We start from the raw sequence: 21,860 nt of genomic DNA on the forward strand, positions 1-21,860 counted from the left end.
TGCTAGAACCTTCCCCGCCCCCCCCCCCCACCACCCCCACAGCCAGGGGAAACTGTAGTATAAGGGTTAAACGGTTAATACTGAAGACAGCAAGAGAGAGCCCTCCCACTGTACGAGCAATTATGTAACAGTCACATTAAATAGGCTTGAGAAGAAGGTATAGCAACATGAAGGATGCTTAGATGGCTTATGGAGAGTGTATATAGTAACTCTAGATAATAGAGTTGTTAGTTAACCTTTACAGGAGTCTGAGACTTTCTCTAGAACACTCTAAAATGCTACTAATAAAAAACCCAAATAAACCCAACATGGTGGCAGTGGTAAAACAATTGTAAAAGAGCGGTGAAAGCAACCAGGATAATTTGAAGATATCCTTACCTTTGGACGAAACACGAGGTGAACAACAGAGAAAATTAATGATAAATACTGGCCCTGTACAGTAAGAAAATCACTTAACTGCAGAAGAGCTCCGCTGCTGTAGTGAGTCTGAGCTCAAATATAGGCTGCACCACAGAACAGAAGCCTGTTGGCCTGCAAGTAGAATCCAGCGATCGGGTGAGTTACGATGTCAACGGTCGGGGATTGCGTTAGAAGTCTTCGAAAATCTTGCAGTAATTTTCTGAAGGCATCGTGGTCGGGAAAAAAAGAAATGGGAAAAACCCTACCCTTCGCTAGGGCTGAATGCGAGGGTGAAGAGCGGAAAGCTGCCGAAAAGTATGAGAAACCCCTGAAAACAGCAGGAACACCTCCATTAAGGCAACCAAGCCTGACAAAAACAGGGAAATCCATTAAAAAGCCTGTTAAAACAGCAGGGAACTCTCAAACAGCGGGGACACCTCCATTATAGCATTCAAGCCTGAAAAAGAATCAAACAAAGCCGAATTTATTAAAGAAAGGGGAACACTTTAAAAAGTCTATTAAAGAAAGCAATATGGATCCAAAATTGGGAATGCCTAAGAGTTTCCAGAATCAAGAGGAACCGAATCAGATTCAAGACTGGTTGTTATGGAGAAAAAGGTTCCTAAGGTTTAGAATTGCTTTGCAACCCCATACAAAATCTGAAGTGGAACAAGTGAACACCCTCCTATATTCAGTAGGTGCAATTGCAAACAATGTAATTGTCTGACAAGGGATCATCGAGACTTAGATAAATTTGAAGAGGTACTCCAAGTCTTTGATAAATATTTTGATCTCCGTACCAATAAAATCTTGGAAAGAGCTAAATTTGGTAAGTGGGCACAGATGATTGACGAATCTGTAGACTCCTATATTAATGACCTATATAGGCTGGCAGAAGGTTGTGAATATAGAAAATTAAAGGCAGAACTAATCACACAGGATAGTCAGATCTTGTCACACCTGATGCAATCCAAGGAAGACCTTACACTGGAAAAGACCATTCAAATTGCAAGACGGCTGAAGTTCGCAAACAGAATAGGGGCATCCTAAGAGCTGAAGACGAGCCCTAGGTGAGAAGGAGTCCAATGGCCATCCAACTGGTTAAGCCAAAGCCAGGGAAATGCTTTGAGGAACAGAAAAAGCATATAAGTGAGAAGGCGCATGACATAAGATAATTTTGTCAACGTTGTAGAGTCAAGAAGACCCACAGACGAGAGCAGTGCCCAGCAAGTAAGCTGAGCGTTTTAAGTGTGGCAAAACTGGACACTATGGGAAGATATGCCACAGCAAAATTTCTTCACTTAAAGGTACAAAGCGCAAGACCTTCGTGCAAATAGCAGTGAATGAAGTACAGCAATACCTGCAAGAGAAAGAACCCAAAGGGTTCTTGGGAGAAATCAGTAATCCAAACCAAGATTTCTGGACAGCAGAATGAATGGATACCTCACAAATTTTAAGCTTGACACAGGCTAGCATCACAGCATTGTCTGACCAAGAGCCTTGGGTGAAGAGACCTTATCTACAACTGACAGATATACAGTTGCATAGTCCAGGCGAGAGACAACTGCAAGTAAAAGGCAAACTCCAGGCAACTCTTCAGCATAAAGGAAGACAACTGGTAGAGACCTTATACGTCTTACACTATCAAGAATTTTCTTTACTGACCAGGAATGCATGCTTACAACTGCAGCTGATTAAAAAGGTTGCCAAAGTCATGCAAACAAAGGTGGACAGTTCCTATCAAATAGAATTCCCGAAGCTGTTCACAGGGCTCAAAAAACTATCCTGAGTACAGGATCACACTGAAGGAAGGGGCCAGACCTGTGTATATTTTCACACCAGGAAGAATACCTCATCCATATTAACCCAAGTCCAAGAACAATTGGAGGTGATGCCAAGAATGGGCACAGAGGACTGGCTTGGTTTCAAGTTTCCATCCATAGGTGTGTGAGAGCACATGCTCATATAATCAAGGCTTGGTAATTATTGTGATTGGTCTGCAGTTGCTGCTGAACCTCTGCATCTCTATCTGAATGGGATATGGAATGTACTCAGGAGGATGCTGACAATGTGCCCACTTTTTGCTGAGTTATTCTATTGCCACTTAGCAAGTCTTAAACGTTGTGCATGTCAGTTTGGTAACTAACTAATAACCACATTCCTGGCAGAGTGAGGGAATTTGGTCACGTTGGCCAAGATCACACACCTATGGATGGAAACTTGAAACCAAGTCAGTCCTCTGTGCCAGAATCTGTAATCCAGTACTCAAACTAAGCAGTACTAGAGGCCTGCTTTAGGTCGGGAAAAACAACCTGACCCGAACCCAACCAAACTACAGCGAGCCCGAGTCCCTCTGATTTTGCCCCGAGCCTGCCCCGACTCGACCCGACCATCCCTTTACTTACCTTCCTGACACCGAACCTGCAAGAAGCTGCAGCGCATGCGCGATGACATCTTAGTAACATCACTCACTCACTGCGCAGACTCAGTTTCGTCCCGGACTCCCAGCTCAGGTAAGTTTTTTTATTTTTTTAATTTTTTTATTTTCAATACTTGCCAACAGAGCACTTACTGTGTGTGTCCGGCCCGACCCGACCCGACTTGACCCGAACCCAACACATGTCGTCTGGTCCCGTTGGGTTTGGGTGGGTAGCAGGCCTTTAAGCATTATGCAGGATCTTGTTAATGATTGAGCAGCCAGCTTGGAACTTGGAAGGATAAGCATCAGTAGGGTTTAGGATTGTTCCTACTGAGCTCCTCATAGTGCTGTGTCAATGCCCCAGTGGGGTAGAGTAGTCGAAGGTGGACTCACATCAGGAAGCATTAATAGTAAATGTTCTAGCTGGCTCAACTTGAGAGGTACGTCAGCACACACCTTGAAGCTGTCCATGCCTTTTCTCTGCCAACCTGAACTTATGCTTTCTAGATTTGCCCCTAAAGTGAGGAAGTGGACACTCCACATCTGGCAACCAGCAACCCTACAGGTGAAAAACAGTGATTTCAATATAGTGATGAATTTCTTATGCCAAACTTTCAGCTGACCAAAAAATTGGAAATATCTGATCTATCCTCCATTAACATCACAGGGAAAGGAAAATAGAAAAAAACTTGAGGATGAGGAGATGGCATAATGCAAATTCACCAGTACCTGGACAGAAATAAAATGGAAGTAAATGCTGAAGTTAGGTTTTAAATTGACAGCAAGATGGATAAAATTTGGCTAGTATGAGAGGCACAAAGATGAAAAGTGTGCCAGGATATAAAACAAAACAAACTGAAGACTTTTGTTTGGTGAATCTTTGCGTGGAATGTTTGCACAGGCTAAGGTTTTAACTGGGTGCCGAGTAGCTAGAGAAGGTAGTGCCAGTCTGCTGTAAATTGGCTGCAGCCAAGGGGAATAGAAGAATAACTTAGTCCTGATTCCATTCTAAGCTGCTCACTGGAATGCATGCAACAGCACCAGTGCTCCTCTCCCTTGCGGAATGGTCCTCATCTTCTGCAGAACTCTTTACAGCGAAATGGCTGGTGGCACTTCCCTGTGCCGATCCCACTGCCTTCATACAGCTTCCGATATTAACCTCTTTTAAGCAAACAAGAGGGGCCCCTACTGGTACGCAGTATGTGCAGATCGGTCTCCAATGACTTCACCAGAGCCTAATATAAGTTTCACCAGAGGCCTGCGCGGTGAAACTGTTGTGGCTTCCCTGGACCCCTACAAAGCAACCTTGAGCAGCTCCTGCCTGGCTTCATTCCACTGACCTCAATCCCCTCCCGACCCCTCCTTCCAACTGCTTACTGGTGGGCCAGAGACTGTTCTTCTGAGTCCTCAAAGCTGGCCTGCTGACCAAAATTCAGTTCCTGCCTGCTCGCCAGCTATGCTTCCTGCTGGATTCGGGTGGGATACTGACATGACCAATGCAGATTTTAACTCACAGGCCTCATGCTTGCAGGGCTAAACAGTTTGCTGTCCTGAGCTCTCATTAGGAGTTAAAATTGAGACTTTGGTGTTAGGGCCTTTAGCTACTTCAGCGCTACTTCTTTGGAATTCCTTCCTATATATACCTATCATTTTCTCTCCTTTAAAATCCATCTCCAAATTTTTTCAAAATCCATCTTTCATCCAAGCTTACTACTTCCTCTTCTAACTCTTGCCGTCTGTTCCCTACTAAAGCATGGCTACCCAACCCGAAGCCGACCAGACCCGACGACACGTGGTCGGGTCTCTCTTCCGGGTCCAACATTCAGGTTCGGGTCAGGTCATGCTGGGCTGTCTTGCTCTGGGAAGTAATCTTCAAATGAACATTCAGGGCGTCAAGGCGGGAAATGTTTAGTCCAGACTCCACACTCTGCAGTAAAGCCTGACTACCCGACCAAACTTGACTGCATATGTCTGGTTCGGGTTGGGTCAGGCATTTAAAAAAAAAATTAAAGGATTCGAGGCCCGGTTCGGGTTGTCTGTTGTTGGGTTGGGCCCAGTTGGATTTTAATTTTATACCAGAGCCAGGCTTTGTTCCCTATCCATTTCCATTTGGCAAACAGTTTAGGACGTATTTTTAATGTTGTACAGGTTGTTGTTGAAAGTCTATAGCCAAGATTTTATTTTAAATCAGTGTAGCTCACTTTTAGGAAGGCAGTTTATGTATTAATACTTCTGGTCTTTGCTCTTTTACCTCCTTCGCCCCCCCCCAAATTGATTCTGGCTCTGTGATTTACAAAACTCTGGGTCAAAAAGGTGAACGTGACAGGAATGCAAAAAGCATTACTTCCTGATTACGACAAAAACTTCAATTTCTTCAGATTGCAATTTGGGTGAATTTCTGTAGTATCTGCCTTTACATTGAAGGGGATGAAGAAAAACATCTTTAGGAACAGCCATGGGACAGTTTAATGTTTCAACACACAGATAAAACTGCTACTCCGCAAGTTAGATTTCCCAAATAAAGTTGTATAAAAGCATTTTCAAATGCTGCTACCCCTATCATTTACTGGCTGTAGGGCTCAGGGTTGTCCTTCCTCTTTTCTATTTAATGAAGGAGAAGTCGATAGAGCATCTTTATTTGTACAATAAATGATGGGACAGTCAATGCTTCTAATGACTTTGTCTTGCTTTACTGGATCAGCACCGGGAAGAGAGGAGAGATACTATGTGCAGGATGTGTAGATTGAAGAAAAGAGGGGAGATCTTTTATCTGCTGAGGGACAAAGTGCAGGCACAGAAGGAAGATAGTTTACTTGCATACAGATTTGCATATAAATAACTTCCTTGCAATAAAGATAAATGTATTGTAAATGTGACCTGTATAGAAGCAAGTTGGGTAAATTAGCTTTTTTATAGTTAGCACAATGATTGAACATATTGTTGATGCTCCTAATATTTCAGTGTTTAAAGCAAATGAGCAAAATTGGAATAATCTTGGCCATTAATTTCAAAATGTTTTTTGTGTTGTATAGATGGCAATTTCCTCGCATGAAAATGCTACACCAGTAAAACTGTTGCATAATGCTGCAGGACATTTAAATGGACCAGCGCGAACAATTGGTGCAGCTCTTATAGGATACCTAGGTAGAGTATTAATCACAGAGACTTACGATGCTATGCCTAAATGTTAGCCCAAACCTGGCAATTTCAAATCCAGGTTTACTCATGGTATACAATTCATTTTACCTTAATTAGAAATTTGCTTCTAATGCTATTTTCACAGTAATATGTAAGGAGTAATTTATTGTAAAAGCTGTGCATTTTTTTTATTTTTGTTGATCAATAGCTACAATTTTAACTCCCCATGCCTGTCAAAAACAGGACATGCAAGGTGGAATTAAAATCTTTGCAGTGACCTACATGCCTGAACCACGTGGTACATGCCATTTTAACATGCGCATTCTGGCCCAACAGCAAAGCCTTCTCACGTGCAAGCATGGGCCTTATTGAAATGCAAATGTTAGCCGAGTGACATCATTCAGATCCTGACTATATTTTAACTCTGGCTAGCTGAATTCAGCACTTTATGTTGTCCTAACCAAAAGCACGAGGTGTGAAGTAGCAGCAGACCTAGAAAAAGTAATTCTTTAAAAATCAGTTTCCTTTTGGGCCAGGAGGAACAGGAGTACCTCTCCCGCCCCCACAAGTTGCATTCCCTCATCCCCACCCCACCAATCTACCTCTTATCTTGACTACTGGCCAATATCCCAGCAGTCCCAAGCCATAGCCTCCAACCGCACTCGCTCAACACCCGCCCATCGGCCTAAACTTCATTGGGGTTAGGTTGAAAGGGGTTACTGTTGTATTAAAATAAGGCCTGCGAATTAAAATTGATCCAGACCTCATGACACTGCCGTGCCGGCCCCAAGCTTGTCTCATGCCCACAGTTAAAATTGGAGCTTATGTTTCCTTGATTGGTAATGGTAAAATAGTACTGCAGGGAGTTGAAAAATGAGCATTTTCAGAATTTACCAGTTGCAGTTTGAATACTCAGTTCTGTTTTACTAGTACTAGCATTTTAAAAGAATACCATCCTTAACTGTAATATTTGGCAAGTTTCACCTTCACTCTACGAAAATTTGCCTGTATAATTTATTAGAATGTTATTAAATAATCATGCCTTTTCATGCCTTTAACTTCATACTGAGTTTCTAGCCATACTTCAGCAATTCTTTTTCCAATTGCTTTATTAAAAATACCACAACATGAAGGATTACATAGCAAAACAAAGTTTTTATATTGCAATATTTTGTTAGACAGTCCTTACTTGTAACTATTGTTCATATTGGAAAGTTTTAAATTTTCTTATCTGTATCATTTTGTGTTTTTTTTAATAAGTAACTTGTTGATTTCTTTTGCCAGGTGTGAGAACTTCTGTTCCTAAGCCTGTTGCCACTACGTTGCAATATATTGGTGGAGCAGCTGCTATTTTAGGCTTGGTTGCAATGGCATCAGATGTCGAAGGTCTCTACGCTGCTGTGAAGGCTCTTGTTTGTGTGGTAAAAAGTAATGCACTGGCCAGCAAAGAGATGGAGAGGATTAAGGGCTATCAGGTTAGAGCTTCACTGCAACTCATGTTTAAGAGAACAGCCTCAATATCTGTAGATTAAGGCAGAGCGATTTGTACATGGTTTGCCCTATGATGACGCCAGTGAAGAAAAATGTGCAGAAAAACATGTACGGGGGCATTTTTGGGATGGTTTACCAAAAATAAGAAGTGATAAACAGCCAACAAATCCTAGAAAAATTGGATAATTTTGCATGCGTTGTAATTCAATATTTGGACTTATTTACATTAGGCGATAGGCAGAAATGCATTCATTTGTGTTGAGTAGTTTGATTCCCACTGGACTTTTTGATTGGGAGTCGGGGAAAGATAATAAAACTTTCTACTGAGTGAAATGGGGAATTAATGTTGGCTGTTTTTATTGGATATACTGGAGTTTTAAAATTTGCTGTCAGACCACATTTGGAATATTGTATTCAGGTCTGGTTGTTTTTTTAGTATTATGACATAGATATTGGGGAGAGTACAAAGAAAATCAACAAAACTGATCCCAGGGTTAAGCCATGAGGAAAGATGAGAGACGTCCAAGCTCTACAGAGTGGAAAGAAAGCTGTTTAGGATAAAACTTCAAAATTTGCTATATAGTATAGGTGGGGTTGGCCTTGACGAATTGCTTCTAAGTGAGCTAGGAGAGTAGTATTGGAGAGCATAAGTTTAAATGAGAGAAAATTTAATGGGCGGCGCAGTGGTTAGCACTGCAGCTTCACAGCTCCAGTGACTCGGGTTCAATTCTGGGTACTGCCTGTGTGGAGTTTGCAAGTTCTCCCTGTATCTGCGTGGGTTTCCTCCGGGTGCTCCGGTTTCCTCCCACATGCCAAAGACTTGCAGGTTAGTAGGTAAATTGGCCATTAGTAATTGCCCCTAGTATAGGTAGGTGGTAGGGAAATATAGGGACAAGTGGGGATGTGGTAGGAATATGGAATTAGTGTAGGATTAATATAAATGGGTGGTTGATGGTCGGCACAGACTCGGTGGGCCGAAGGGCCTGTTTCAGTGCTGTATCTCTGAACTAAAAGTAAGTGGATATTATAAAGAACTTCTTTACTCAGATAGTGATAAATATGTAGAATAATCTGCCAGGCAGAGTAGTAATGACAAAGTATTAGAGCTATTCCAAATGTAGTTGCATGCTCAAATAAGAGTACTGTACCAGAAAGAAGATCTTTGATAAAGTGAATGGTCTTGTCTTTATCTTGGTTTCTCTCTGTTCTTTACACTCTCATTTCAAGTTTACCAGTACCTGTCCCTAACTATAATTAATGGAATTTTCATTTTTTTTTCTGTTTTAGCTCTTGGCAATGCTGCTGAAGAAGAAACGGACTCTCTTGAACAGTCATATTCTCCATCTCACATTTTCGTTAGTGGGAACTGTTGACAGTGGCCATGAGACTAGTATCATTCCTAATTCTAATGGATTTCAGGATTTGCTTTGTGACTTTGATGTAAGACGTATATAAAGTGGTACAACAATAAACTCAAAAATAGTAGACTATGTAGATGCATGCCTGATCAATCTCCTCGACTTTTTTGAGGAAGTAACATCCTAAATGAGTGGTCTAGTCTTGGAATGCCGATGGGTTGGGAGGGACGCTTCTTCTGTCTACCCCATGTTGTAATGTCACAGTTTCTGGTGGAAAACTAGGGTCCCCTTAACTTCCCTCTGCTTCTTTTCAGTGTATAGCCAAGGGTAATTCCACCTGCATGAAGCAAATGTACTTGTCATATAGCACCTGTAGATGGTGGGGCTCAATGTTGAATCCCAATAGTAATTGTTCTCTGAGAGATCCTTTAGGAAAGTAGTACATCCTTCAACAAAAAATTATATTTGTCAATTCCTGTGCCTTCAATAACTGATGCAGGTGCCCACTTGTTTAACACAAATGACCTTGTTCCTAAGATTTGGGGCAGGATCACTGCTTGGGGTAGTTGAGACTGTGGTTATGGCCTGCAGCACCTTTGGTAGTACAGCTCCCAGCTCAAACTTTTAACCTATGATATATATTTAAGTTATTTAAAATAGCGAAGAAGTGCTTTTAAGGTTTATTTAAGTTTAATGATTTTTAAACATGACTTTTTTACAGGTCTGGCTTAATGCACCATATGAACTTCATCTGTCATTATTTGAGCACTTTATTGAACTTCTGACTGAATCAAGGTATTATTACAATATTTCAAAATACTTTCTTTTTAAATATTTACACTTCAGTAAGCAGTTATTAGGAATAAAAGGGTTGCTATGATTCTCTTTTACAGTGAGGCTTCTAGAAATGCCAAGTTAATGAGGGAATTCCAGTTGATACCAAAGCTGCTGCTTACTCTGAGAGATACGTCCCTGTCGCAGTCGACCATTGCAGCTATCAGCAACGTGCTGAGCCTTCTACTGCAAGGCTTTCCAAACAACAATGATCTGCTCAGGTAGAGTCCAGGCATAGCAAAGAATGCAGAAGTAACTATGGAATTTATATACAGAAACCCCATTTGAGTACTGCATTATAACTTCTAAACAATATTAAATGGTGCAATCTGAAAATGTCTGGAATTATCGAATAGTGTTTAGTCACTGAAAAAATAATGCAAGTTGGGCAACAAGTCCAACAGCGAGGTACATTGTGGATCATAAAGTCTAATAAAGGGGTGTGCCGCTGTTTCTCTCTTACATTTGCTACGTTCCCTTTAGAGTTTTGTACTGTATCTCTGGAGATGTTTACAAGGATATCTTCATGTGAGAGAGTGTTTCCTTGAGCAAGAACAGGGAAGATTGATTCCAACTTCAGTGAAATATATAGGACTTTTATAAAAGCAAAGTACTTCAGATGCTGGAAATCTGAAATAAAAACAAGAAATACTGGATATACTCAGCAGGTCTGGCAGCATCTGTGGAGAGAGAAGCAGAGTTAAAGTTTCAGGTCAGTGATCCTTCATCAGAACTGGCAGAGCCAGAAATGTAATAGGTTTTAAGCAAGTAAAGTGGGGGTGGGGCAAGAGATAACAAAAGAGAAGGTGTTGATAGGACAAGGTCACAGAGAATAACTGACCAGGTGGTCATGGAGCAAAGGCAAACGGTATGTTAATGGTGTGGTGAAAGACGAAGTGTTAGTACAGAGAGGGTGTTAATTGACAGGAAACTGAACAGCCTGGCCCCAAGCACAAACATGAAAAAAACAGTGGGTAGGCACAGTAGAAACAAACTAAAATAAAATAAATAAATATAAAAGAAAAAATAACTAAAAATAAAAAGGGGCGCCTGTCAAGCTCTGAAATTATTGAACTCAATGTTCAGTCCGGCAGGTTGTTGTGTGCCTAATCAGTAAATGAGATGCTGTTCCTCGAGCTTGCGTTGATGTTCACTGGAACACTGCCGCAATCCCAGGACATGGATGTGGGCAGGAGAGCAGGGGGGAGTGTTGAAATGGCCAGCAACCGGAAGCTCAGGGTCCTGCTTTCGGACTGAGCAGAGGTGTTCCGCAAAGCGATCACTCAGTCTGCATTTGGTCTCCCCAAAGTAGAGGAGACCACAATGTGAGCAGTGAATACAGTATACTAAATTGAAAGAAGTACAAGTAAATCGCTGCTTCACCTGAAAGGAATGTTTGGGGCCTTGGATAGTGAGGAGAGCGGAGGTAAATGGGCAGGTATTACAACTCCTGCGATTGCAGGGGAAGGTGCTGTGTCAAGGGACGAGGTGGTGAGGGTAATGGAGGAGTGGACGAGGGTGTTGCGAAGGGAACGATCCCTTCGGAATGCTGATGGGACGGGGAGGGGAAGATGCGTTTGGTAGTGGCATCACGCTGGAAGTGACGGAAATGGTGGAGGATTATCCTTTGGATGTGGAGGCTGGTAGGGTGGAAAATGAGGACAAGCGGAACCCTGTCACGGTTCTGGGAGGGGAAGGGGTGAGGGTAGAGGTGCAGGAAGTGGGCCGGACACACTCAACCACAGTGGGGGGGGAATCCTCGGTTGAGGAAAAAGGAAGACCTATCAGAAGCGCTATCCTGGAAGGTTGCATCATCAGAGCAGATGCGTCGGAGACGGAGAAACTGTGATGATGGAATGGAGTCCTTACAGGAGGCAGGGTGTGAAAAAGTGTAGTCGAGGTAGCTGTGGGAGTCGGTGGGCTTATAATGAATATTAGTAGACTGCTTATCCCCAGAGATGGAGACAGAGAAGTCGGGGAAGGGAAGTGTCAGAGATGCACCATGTAAAGGTGAGAGAAGGGTAGAAATTAGAAGCAAAGTTGATAAACTTTTCCAGTTCTGGGCGGGAGCAGGAAACGGCACCAATACAGTCATCAATGTACCGGAAAAAGAATTGGCGGAGGGGGCATGAGTAGGACTGGAACAAGGAATGTTCGACATATCCCACAAAAAGACAGGCATAACTAGGACCCATGCGGGTACCCATAGCAACACCTTTTACTTGAAGGAAGTCAGTTGAGTTGAAGGAGAAGTTGTTCAATGTGAGAACAAGTTCAGGTAGGCGGAGGAAGGTGGTGGTGGATGGGGATGGTTGGGCCTCTGTTCAAGGAAGAAGTGGAGAGCCCTCAAACCGTCCTGGTGAGGGATGGAGTTGCAGAAAGATTGGAAGAGGAGGCGGTTGGGGCCAGGAAACTGGAAATTGTCAAAATGACGTAGACGTCAGAACAGTCACGGATGTAGGTGGGAAGAGATTGGACCAGGGGAGAAAAGATAGAGTCCAGATAGGAAGGAATAAGTTCATTGGAACAGGAACAGGCTGAAACAATGGGTCTGCCGGACAGTTCTGTTTGTGGATTATAGGAAGGAGGGAGTGGGCTGTCCGAGGTTGCGGGACTATGAGGTTGGCAGCTGCAGAGGGAAGATCTCTGGAGGTGATGAGGTCAATGACAGTCCTGTGGGCAGTCGTTTGATGTTCGGTGTTGGGGTGTGGTCCAGGGGGAAGTAGGAAGGAGTGTCTGAGAGTTGGTGCTGAGCCTCTGCAAGGTAGAGATTGGTACGCCAGGCAGCAACAGCACCACCCATGTCTGCAGGTTTGATGACAATGTCAGGGTTGGACCTGAGAGAACGGAGTGCGTCAGGTTCAGAGGAGGACAGTTTAGAGTGAGTGAGGCGGGCAGAGAAATTGAGGTTGCCGAAGTCTCGCTGACAGTTTTCAATGAAAAGATCAAGAGCGGGTAAGAGGCCAGAGGGAGAATGCTGGAGGCCTCCTGCAAAGACTCCATTCCAGTCTCCCAGTTTCTCAGTCTCCAACGCTTCTGCTCTGATGATGCAACCTTCCATGACAGCGCTTCTGATATGTCTTCCTTTTTCCTCAACCGAGGATTCCCCCCGCCCACTGTGGTTGACAGAGCCCTCAACCGTGTCTGGCCCATTTCCCGCACCTCTACCCTCACCCCTCCCCCTCCCTCCCAGAACTGTGACAGTGTTCTGCTTGTCCTCACTTTCCACTCCATCAGCCTCCATATCCAAAGGATCATCCTCCACCATTTCCATCACCTCCAGCGTGATGCCACTAAACGCATCTTACCCTCCCCTCCCCTGACAGCTTTCCGAAGGGATCGTTCCCTCCGCGACACCCTGATCCCCTCCCCCATTACCCCCATCACCTCGTCCCCTTCCCATGGCACCTTCCCCTGCAATCGCAGGAGGTGTAATACCTGCCCATTTACCTCACCTCTCCTCTCTATCCAAGGCCCCAAACACTTCTTTCGGGTGAAGCAGCAATTTACTTGTACTTCTTTCAATTTAGTATACTGTATTCATTGCTCCCAATGTGGCCTTCTCTACATTGGGGAGACCAAACGCATACTGGGTGACGGCTTTACCTAACACCTCCGCTCAGTCCGAAATCATGACTCTGAGCTTCCGGTTGCTGGCCATTTCAACACTCCCCCCCTGCTCTCGTGCCCACATCTCTGTCCTGGGATTGCTACAGTGTTCCAGTGAACATCAATGCAAGCTCGAGGAACGGCATCTCATTTACTGATTAGGCACGCTACAGCCTGCCAGACTGAACAGGACAGGCCCCCCTTTTTATTTTTTAATTTTAGTTCTTTTTTCTTTTTTGTGTGTGTGTTTATTTTTTATTTTTTATTTTATTTAGTTTGTTTCTACTGTGCCTACCCACTGTTTTTTTCATGTTTGTGCTTGGGGCCAGGCTGTTCAGTTTCCTGTCAATTAACACCCTCTCTCTGCTAACGCTTTGTCTTTCACCACACCATTAACATACCGTTTACCTTTGCTCCGTGACCACCTGGTCAGTTATTCTCTGTGACCTTGTCCTATCAACACCTCTTTTGTTATCTCTTACCCCCACCCCTGCTTTATTGCCTTTCTGGCTCTGCCAGTTCTAATGAAGGGTCACTGACCTGAAATATTAACACTCCACAGATGCTGCCAGACCTGCTGAGTATTTCCAGTATTTCTTGTTTTTATATTATGTAGCACTTTTGTTAGTTCTTCACATTCAGAAAAAAATTTGCTGAAAGGCATGTCGCAAAAACAATTTTTCAGCCTTCTCTAATATCCTGAAGCTCTTTCAAGTTAATAACTTAATCTTTCTTTCTGCAAGCTATATTTTAATTCTACAACTGGTCTCTTCCATAGGGAGCACTTTACATTTGATGAAAGATGTAAATTGCTGTTCACTTTTCATTTTTTTCTGCAATTCCTTTCCCCCACCCCCAAACAGAAATTGTGCACATTCACTTAAAACAGGATATAAACTATTTCTAAAGCTTATGAGGGTGTTTTACAATAGGTGAAATCCTTTTGTGCCAAAGTAGAAGTACAGCAGGTCTTTGAGCACTGGCAAGTAAATACTGCATATGAGAAAACAGAAGATTGTCTTTTTTCCCTTATTTTGCCAGTCTAAAAATGTCTCAGTGCAAAGTTATGGAAATGTACTTGGAGACCTGATTTTGGTATGTTAAGAAATGGAGAATTCTTTCCTCCTAATTACAGTAAATGGTTAAAAATACCTCTAATGTTCCTATCTTGCAGATAAATGTCACTTTATTCATTTCTGGTTTCTTTCTTTGTGTCAAGGTTTGGTCAATTTCTCTCTTCGACATTACCCACTTTTGCAGTCTGTGAGAAGTTTATTACCATGGAAGCGAATAATGAGGAAAAGGAAGAAGGTGAGCAATATATCTCTAGTTTAAAACTTATTTGTATGTTGACTATGTGACATACTCCAATATTCAATTAACTTAGCCTCTTTTATTTGGCACACTATAGATCAACAGTGTACTGCATAATGGATTGCATTAAATCTCCCAGCTGTTGAGAACAACCCACATTTGCTAATGCTGCAATTGTACTGCAAACACCAGGGTCACACTGGTGCTTCATTTGAGAATTGTATCACCACCATTATATTAATGAATCTGCATCTTGCTCTGCTTAGGCAAAATATACATAAGCATAATAAGAATTCTGCTTTTTAGTCTTCAAACACTGATCGGACTGTCTGCCTCCATTCTAATATTAGAAACTTAAAGGCAGACTAGAGGCTGTCTGGGTGCTTTTTAAATTAATTCATGCATAGATCACTTGATGTAAGCTGCAGTTACTCTGCAGGTGCAACTTTAGTGTAACGTGAAAATAGCAATGAATCGCGGTAGGTGGTGGCGTAGTGGTATTACCACTGGACTAGTAACCCAGAGACCCAGGGTACAACTCTGGGGACATGGGTTTGAATCCCACCACAGCAGAAGGTGGAATTTGAATTTAATTAATAAATCTGGAATTAAAAAGCTAGTCTAATGATGGCCATAAAACCATTGTCGATTGTTGTAAAAACCCATCTGGTTTTAGGGAAGGAAATCTGCTGTCCTTACCTGGTCTGGCCTACATGTGACTCCAGACCCACAGCAATGTGGTTAACTCTTACATGCCCTCTGAAATGGCCGAGCAAGCCACTCAGTTGTGCCTAGCAAGCCACTCAGTTGTACCTAACCGCTACGAAGTCAATAAAAAAGGAATGAAACCGGACGGACCACCCGGCATCGACCTAGGCACCGGAAACGACAACGGCAAACCCAGTCCTGTCGACCCTGCTAAGTCCTCTTTACTAACATCTGGAGGCGTATGCCAAAGTTGGGACTGCTGTCCCACAGACTAGTCAAGCAACAGCCTGACATAGTCATACTCACGGAATCATACCTGAACTGACAATGTCCCAGACACTGCCATCACCATCCCCGGGTATGTCCTGTCCCTCCGGCAGGACAGACCCACCAGAGGTGGTGGCACAGTGGTACACAGTAGGGAGGGAGTTGCCCTGGGAGTCCTCAACATCGACTCCGGACCCCATGAAGTCTCATGGCATCAGGTCAAACATGGGCAAGGTAACCTCCTACTGATTACCTGCTACTGCCCTCCCTCAGCTGATGACTCAGTACTCCACCATGTTCAACACCACTTGGAGGAAGCACTGAGGGTGGCAAGGGCACAAAATGTACTCTGGGTGGGGGACTTCAATGTCCATCACCAAGATTGGCAGCACCACTACTGACCGATCTGGCCGAGTCCTAAAGGACATAGCTGCTAGACTGGGTCTGCGGCAGGTGGTGGGGGAACCAACATGAGGGAAAAACATACTTGACCTCGTCCTCACCAGTCTGCCTGCCGCAGATGCTTCTGTCCATGACAGTATTGGTAGGAGTGACCACCGCACAGTACTTGTGGAGACGAAGTCCCGCCTTCACATTGAGGATACATACATCGTGTTGTGTGGCACGATCACCATACTAAATAGGATATATTTTGAACAGATCTAGCAATGCAAAACTGGGCATCCATGAGGCGCTGTGGGCCATCAGCAGCAGCAGAATTGTACTCATCCACAATCTATAACCTCATGGCCCAGCATATCCCCCACTCTACCATTACCATCAAGCTAGGAGACCAACCCTGGTTCAATGAAGCGTGCAGGAGGGCATGCCAGGAGCAGCACCAGGCATACCTCAAAATGAGGTGTCAACCTGGTGAAGCTACAACCCAGGACTACTTACATGCCAAACTGCGTAAGCTTTATGCGATAGACAGAGCTAAACGATCCCATAACCAATGGATCAGATCTAAGCTCTGCAGTCCTGCCACATCCAGCCATGAATGGTGGTGGACAATTAAACAACTAACTGGAGGAGGTGGCTCCACAAATATCCCCATCCTCAATATTGGGGGAGCCCAGCACATCAGTGCGAAAGATAAGGCTGAAGCATTTGCGACAATCTTCAGCCAGAAGTGCCGAGTTGATGATCCATCTCGACCTCCTCCTGAAGTCCCCAGCATCACAGATGCCAGACTTCAGCCAATTCGATTCACTTCGCGTGATATCAAGAAACGACTGAAGGCACTGGATGCTGCAAAAGCTATGGGCCCTGACAATATTCTGGCAATAATACTGAAGACCTGTGCTCCAGAACTTGCCGCGCCCCTAGCCAAGCTGTTCCAGTACAGCTACAACACTGGCATCTACCCGGCAATATGGAAAATTGCCCAGGTATGTCCTGTACACAAAAAGCAGGACAAGTCCAACCCGGCCAATTACCGCCCCATCAGCCTACTCTCAATCATCAGTAAAGTGATGGAAGGTGTCATCAACAGTGCCATCAATCGGCACTTGCTTAGCAATAACCTGCTGAGTGGCGTTCAGTTTGGGTTCCGCCAGGGCCACTCAGCTCCTGACCTCATTACAGTCTTGGTTCAAACATGGACAAAAGAGCTGAACTCAAGAGGTGAGGTGAGAGTGACTGCCCTTGACATCAAGGCAATATTTGACCGAGTATGGCATCAAGGAGCCCTAGCAAAACTGAGGTCAATGGGAATCAGGGGGGAAACCCTCCGCTGGCTGGAGTCATACCTAGCACAAAGGAAGATGGTTGTGGTTGTTGGAGGTCAATCATCTGAGCTCCAGAACATCACTGCAGGAGTTCCTCAGAGTAGTGTCCTCGGCCCAACCATCTTCAGCTGCTTCATCAATGACCTTCCTTCAATCATAAGGTCAGAAGTGGGGATGTTCGCTGATTGCACAATGTTCAGCACCATTCGTGACTCCTCAGATACTGAAGCAGTCAGTTTAGAAATGCAGCAAGACCTGGACAATATCCAGGCTTGGGCTGATAAATGGCAAGTAACATTCACGCCACACAAGTGCCCTCTCCCCTTGACATTCAACGGCATTACCATCGCTGAATCCCCCACTATCAACATCCTAGGGGCTACCATTGACCAGAAACTGAACTGGAGTAGCCATATAAATACCGTGGCTACAAGAGCAGGTCAGAGGCTAGGAATCCTGAGGCGAGTAACTCACCTCCTGACTCCCCAAAACCTGTCCACCATCTACAAGTCAGGAGTATGATGGAATACTCTCCACTTGCCTGGATAGGTGCAGCTCCAACAACACTCAAGAAGCTCGACACCATCCAGGACAAAGCAGCCCACTTGATTGGCACCCCATCTCACAAACATTCACTCCCTCCACCACCGACGCACAGTAGCAGCAGTGTGTACCATCTACAAGATGCACTGCAGCAATGCACCAAGGCTCCTTAGACAGCACCTTCCAAACCCGCGACCTCTGCCAACTAGAAGGACAAGGGCAGCAAATACATGGGAACACCACCACCTACAAGTTCCCCTCCAAGTCACACACCATCCTGACTTGGAACTATATCGCCGTTCCTTCACTGTCGCTGGGTCAAAATCCTGGAACTCCCTTCCGAACAGCACTGTGGGTCTACCTACCCCAAATGGACTGCAGCGGTTCAAGAAGGCAGCTCACCACCACCTCCTCAAGGGCAATTAGGGATGGGCAATAAATGCTGGCAAAGCCAGTGACGCCCACATCCCACGAATGAATAAAAAAAAAACACAAAGTGTAAGATGACTTGAGAAAAACATTTTTACGCAGTGAGCTGTTAGCATCTGAAATGCACTGCCTGAGAGTATGGTGAAGGCAAGTTCCATCGTGGCTTTTAAAAGGGAATTGGATAAGCACCTGAAGAGCAAAAAAAAAGTTGCAGGGCTGCAGGAAAAGGGTGGGGGAGTGGGATGATCTAAATTGCTCCGGTAGAAAGCCAGCACAGGCTCCAGCTGACTGGCCACCTTCTGTGCTGTTACCGTTCTAAGATAACTGCGCTATAAGCGTGCATTTCTTATTTATTATAACGTAACAATTCTTCAGACTGATGTAGTAACAGCTTCTCACTAGTACCAAAAGTAGGCGAGAGTCATGGAGTCAATAATGGCACAGAAAAAGGCCATTTGGCCCATCAAGACCATAACAGCTCTCCGCGGAACTATGCTTTCGGTCCCATTCCCTGGCTCAATCCCCGTAGCCCTGCAAGTCTATTTTTCTCGAGTGGTCATCCAACTTCCGCTTGAAGTCCGTGATTGTCTCCGCTTCCACCACCCTTGTCGTCAGCGGGTTCATTACCACCCACTGTGTAAAAAAAAAAAAAAAAATTGCTTCCTCATATTCCCCCTGCATCTTTTGCCCAAAACTTTCAATCTGTGTCCCCTAGTCTTAGTACCATTTGTTAATGGGAACAGCTTTTCCTTGTCTAACTTATCTAAGCCTGTCATAACTTTGTACATTTCTATTAAATCTCCCCTCAATCTCCTTTGTTCTAAGGAGAACAAACCCAGCTTTTCCAACCTAACCTTGTAACTAAAATTCTCCATCCCTGGAATCATTCGGTAAATCTCCTCTGGACCCTCTCATCTTTCCTGAAGTATGATGACCAGAACTGGACGTTTTACTCCAGTTGGGGCCTAACCACAGCTTTATAAAGGTTCAGCATAACTTCCCCGCTTTTTTACTCAATGCCTCTGTTTATAAAGCCCAAGATCTCTCACGCTTTACAAATCACTGTCTCAATATGTCCTACCACCTTCAAAGATTGCTGCACATGCACCCACGTGTCCCTCTGTTCCTGTACACTCTTTAGAACTGTGCCATTAAGTATATGTTGCCTCTCCCCATTCTTTATGCCAAAATACATAACCTCACATTTGTCAGTATTAAATTCCATCTGCCACCTGTCTGCCCATTCTGCCCGCCTATCTATGTCCTGTTGCAGGCGGTTCATATCATCCTCACTGTTGGCCGCACTTCCAAGTTTGGTAACATTACTAAATTTTGAGATTCTACTCTGTATTCCAAGATACAAATCATTTATATTTATCAAAAAAAGCAGTGATCCCAGCACTGTCCCTTGGGGAACACCACTGCCTACCATCCTCCAGTCTGAAAAGCAAACATTTACTACTGTTGCGATCGACCGCTCAAGTCAAAGCCCCCAATCAAAATATATGATTCTGATTGTGGTGGGAGAAATGCACTGTTGATTCAGTCCCGCCCCTGCACAGATCGTGTAACATATCATTTTAAACTTTCCAAATTAAAGAAAACCACAGCCAAATTGACCATCTATTAACCCTGAATGAGACAAACCAAACCAGGTGTCTTTAGATCAACAAATTAACTGTTTAGTTAGAAAAACTAAATTCTTAAACACTACTAAGATATAAACAACATTTAAAATAGAAAAATTAGTGTCCTTGCATATTTAGGCTCCTGTGGAAGTGAAATCTTCGAATGTGGGACAGTCCAAGGTTGTTTGAAGTTGGGGGAAGAAAAAAGGTTCTTCACAGTAGGACAGTCCATAGTCTAATTCAGCAATTAAATTGATGCTCTTCTTTTCCAGCGATGAATTTCAGTGACAGTTCAGTAGTTAAAGGAATTTGGTTATTTTCTTTTCAGAAATTAATCTGGCTTGACATCAGAATTCTGAGAGTATAATAAATAGGGTTTAAATAAACTGGGAGAGAGCTCTCTTTTCCTTCAGTATATGCTGGCAGACAGTCTGTGTGTGTATCTGTTAACTGTGTTTCAAAAGCCAGTTTTTCCTAGTTTCAAACGTCAATCGGCAGCAATGTATCTCTCAATCCTCAGTCTTAGCGTGGCTGTATCCTATGGCAACGAGAATGCATTCTTTGACTCAGTCTCTGGAGCTTGCTGCCTTAAAGCAGTACTGATCTTTTTACAGCCTTAAAGGCACACTGCATACTTCCCGGGAAATAAAAAAAAAACTACAGTATCATAACACTATGACTTGCTGTTTTCTGTCTATAAGCTAATTTTTTATCCAATTGGACACTGACCCTCCTATTCTATGAGCCTCAATTTTCTTAACCAGCCTTTTACACCTACCTTATCAAGTGCTTTTTTAAAATCCATATAAACAACACCCACTGCATTCCCTTCATCAACCACCTTTGGTACTTCATCATAAAATTCCGTTAGATTAGTCAAGCTTGATCTGCCTTTTCCGAATCCATGCTGGCTATCCTTAATTAACTTGAACCTCGCTAAGTGTCCGTTGATATTTTCCCTGATAAATAAGTTATTGTATTGGCTCAGTTGATTGCTGCTCTGCATTGTCTTGACACAGTTAAAGAATGTTGAACTATGTAGCCAAATGAATAGCAGTCACACTCTACGGTACTGTGATCATACCTTAGCACTGTGTCCATTTTTAGGTCGGAATTTTATGTTGGGCTGGAGGCCCTGTCCACCAGCCAAAAAGTCAGGGGCAAGCCCCCCTCCGCCGGGCCTGGAAGCCACGTTATGATTTTGCATGGGGTCCAGGCCCTTAATTGGCCACGGGCGGGATTTCCACCACTCGGAGGTGGGACCTCCTGCCTCAAACAGCTGTCGGTCAATCAATGGTTGGGGGGAGGGGAAATGTAGTGCAGTGGAGGCCGCTTGTGCTGTTTGGGGGGGTGGCCGTCTGTGGGGCACAAGATGCCCGATCAGGAGGCTCCCCCAGCCTGCAAGGAGGCCACCAGGTTTTACTGAGTGGCATCCTGGGGGTCCTGAGCCATCTGCATGCTGCTGGTAATATACTAGCGGCAGCAGGAGGAGGCCCTTAAGTGGCAGTTAATTAGACACTTAGACCTTAATTGGCCTGGGATGGGCCAGCCATTGCTTGCCGCTACTCTTGAAACTGCAGCGGGACGGGAATGCCATCCTCCTGCGGGAGGCATAGAATTCCGGCCTTTGTCTCCCTTTGGTTTCAGAGACTTTCAAACACTGGAAGTGGTGCAGAAAAGAGCCACGAGTCTGAATCCTGGTATCAGGGGTCTGAGAAATGGCGAAACACTCGAGAGGCTTGGACCTTTAGGCTAGAATGGAAGTGTCAGAGAGGTGAACTTATAGAGATATATAAAATGATAAACAAAATGGAAAATCTGGGTTATTACTTCAAACTGTGGGAGTAGAACATGAGGAAATAAGTTCAAACTAGTAAAAGGTAATTTCATGAAAGATATCAAGAAATTTCTCTTACAGAGAGTAAAGGAATAGACTTTTCGATAGAGGGTTGGAGACAAAGAAACATTTAGGTGCTATAATTGGGTTGGGCTC

General features: G+C 44.0%; 1 protein-coding gene across 1 annotated transcript in view; it reads left to right on the forward strand.

The window, feature by feature from the left end:
* wdfy3 (WD repeat and FYVE domain containing 3) overlaps nucleotides 1-21,860 on the forward strand; it is a 498,547-nt gene that overhangs the window by 300,911 nt on the left and 175,776 nt on the right. Inside the window, exons 23-28 of the mRNA XM_068038896.1 lie at nucleotides 5,851-5,962; nucleotides 7,241-7,431; nucleotides 8,735-8,887; nucleotides 9,527-9,600; nucleotides 9,699-9,860; nucleotides 14,468-14,559. Coding sequence (XP_067894997.1) covers nucleotides 5,851-5,962; nucleotides 7,241-7,431; nucleotides 8,735-8,887; nucleotides 9,527-9,600; nucleotides 9,699-9,860; nucleotides 14,468-14,559 — 784 coding nt within the window. The remainder of the gene's footprint in view (nucleotides 1-5,850; nucleotides 5,963-7,240; nucleotides 7,432-8,734; nucleotides 8,888-9,526; nucleotides 9,601-9,698; nucleotides 9,861-14,467; nucleotides 14,560-21,860) is intronic.

This window comes from Heterodontus francisci, chromosome 1 (genome assembly GCF_036365525.1).
Source record: "Heterodontus francisci isolate sHetFra1 chromosome 1, sHetFra1.hap1, whole genome shotgun sequence".
Classification (NCBI taxonomy): Eukaryota; Metazoa; Chordata; class Chondrichthyes; order Heterodontiformes; family Heterodontidae; genus Heterodontus; species Heterodontus francisci.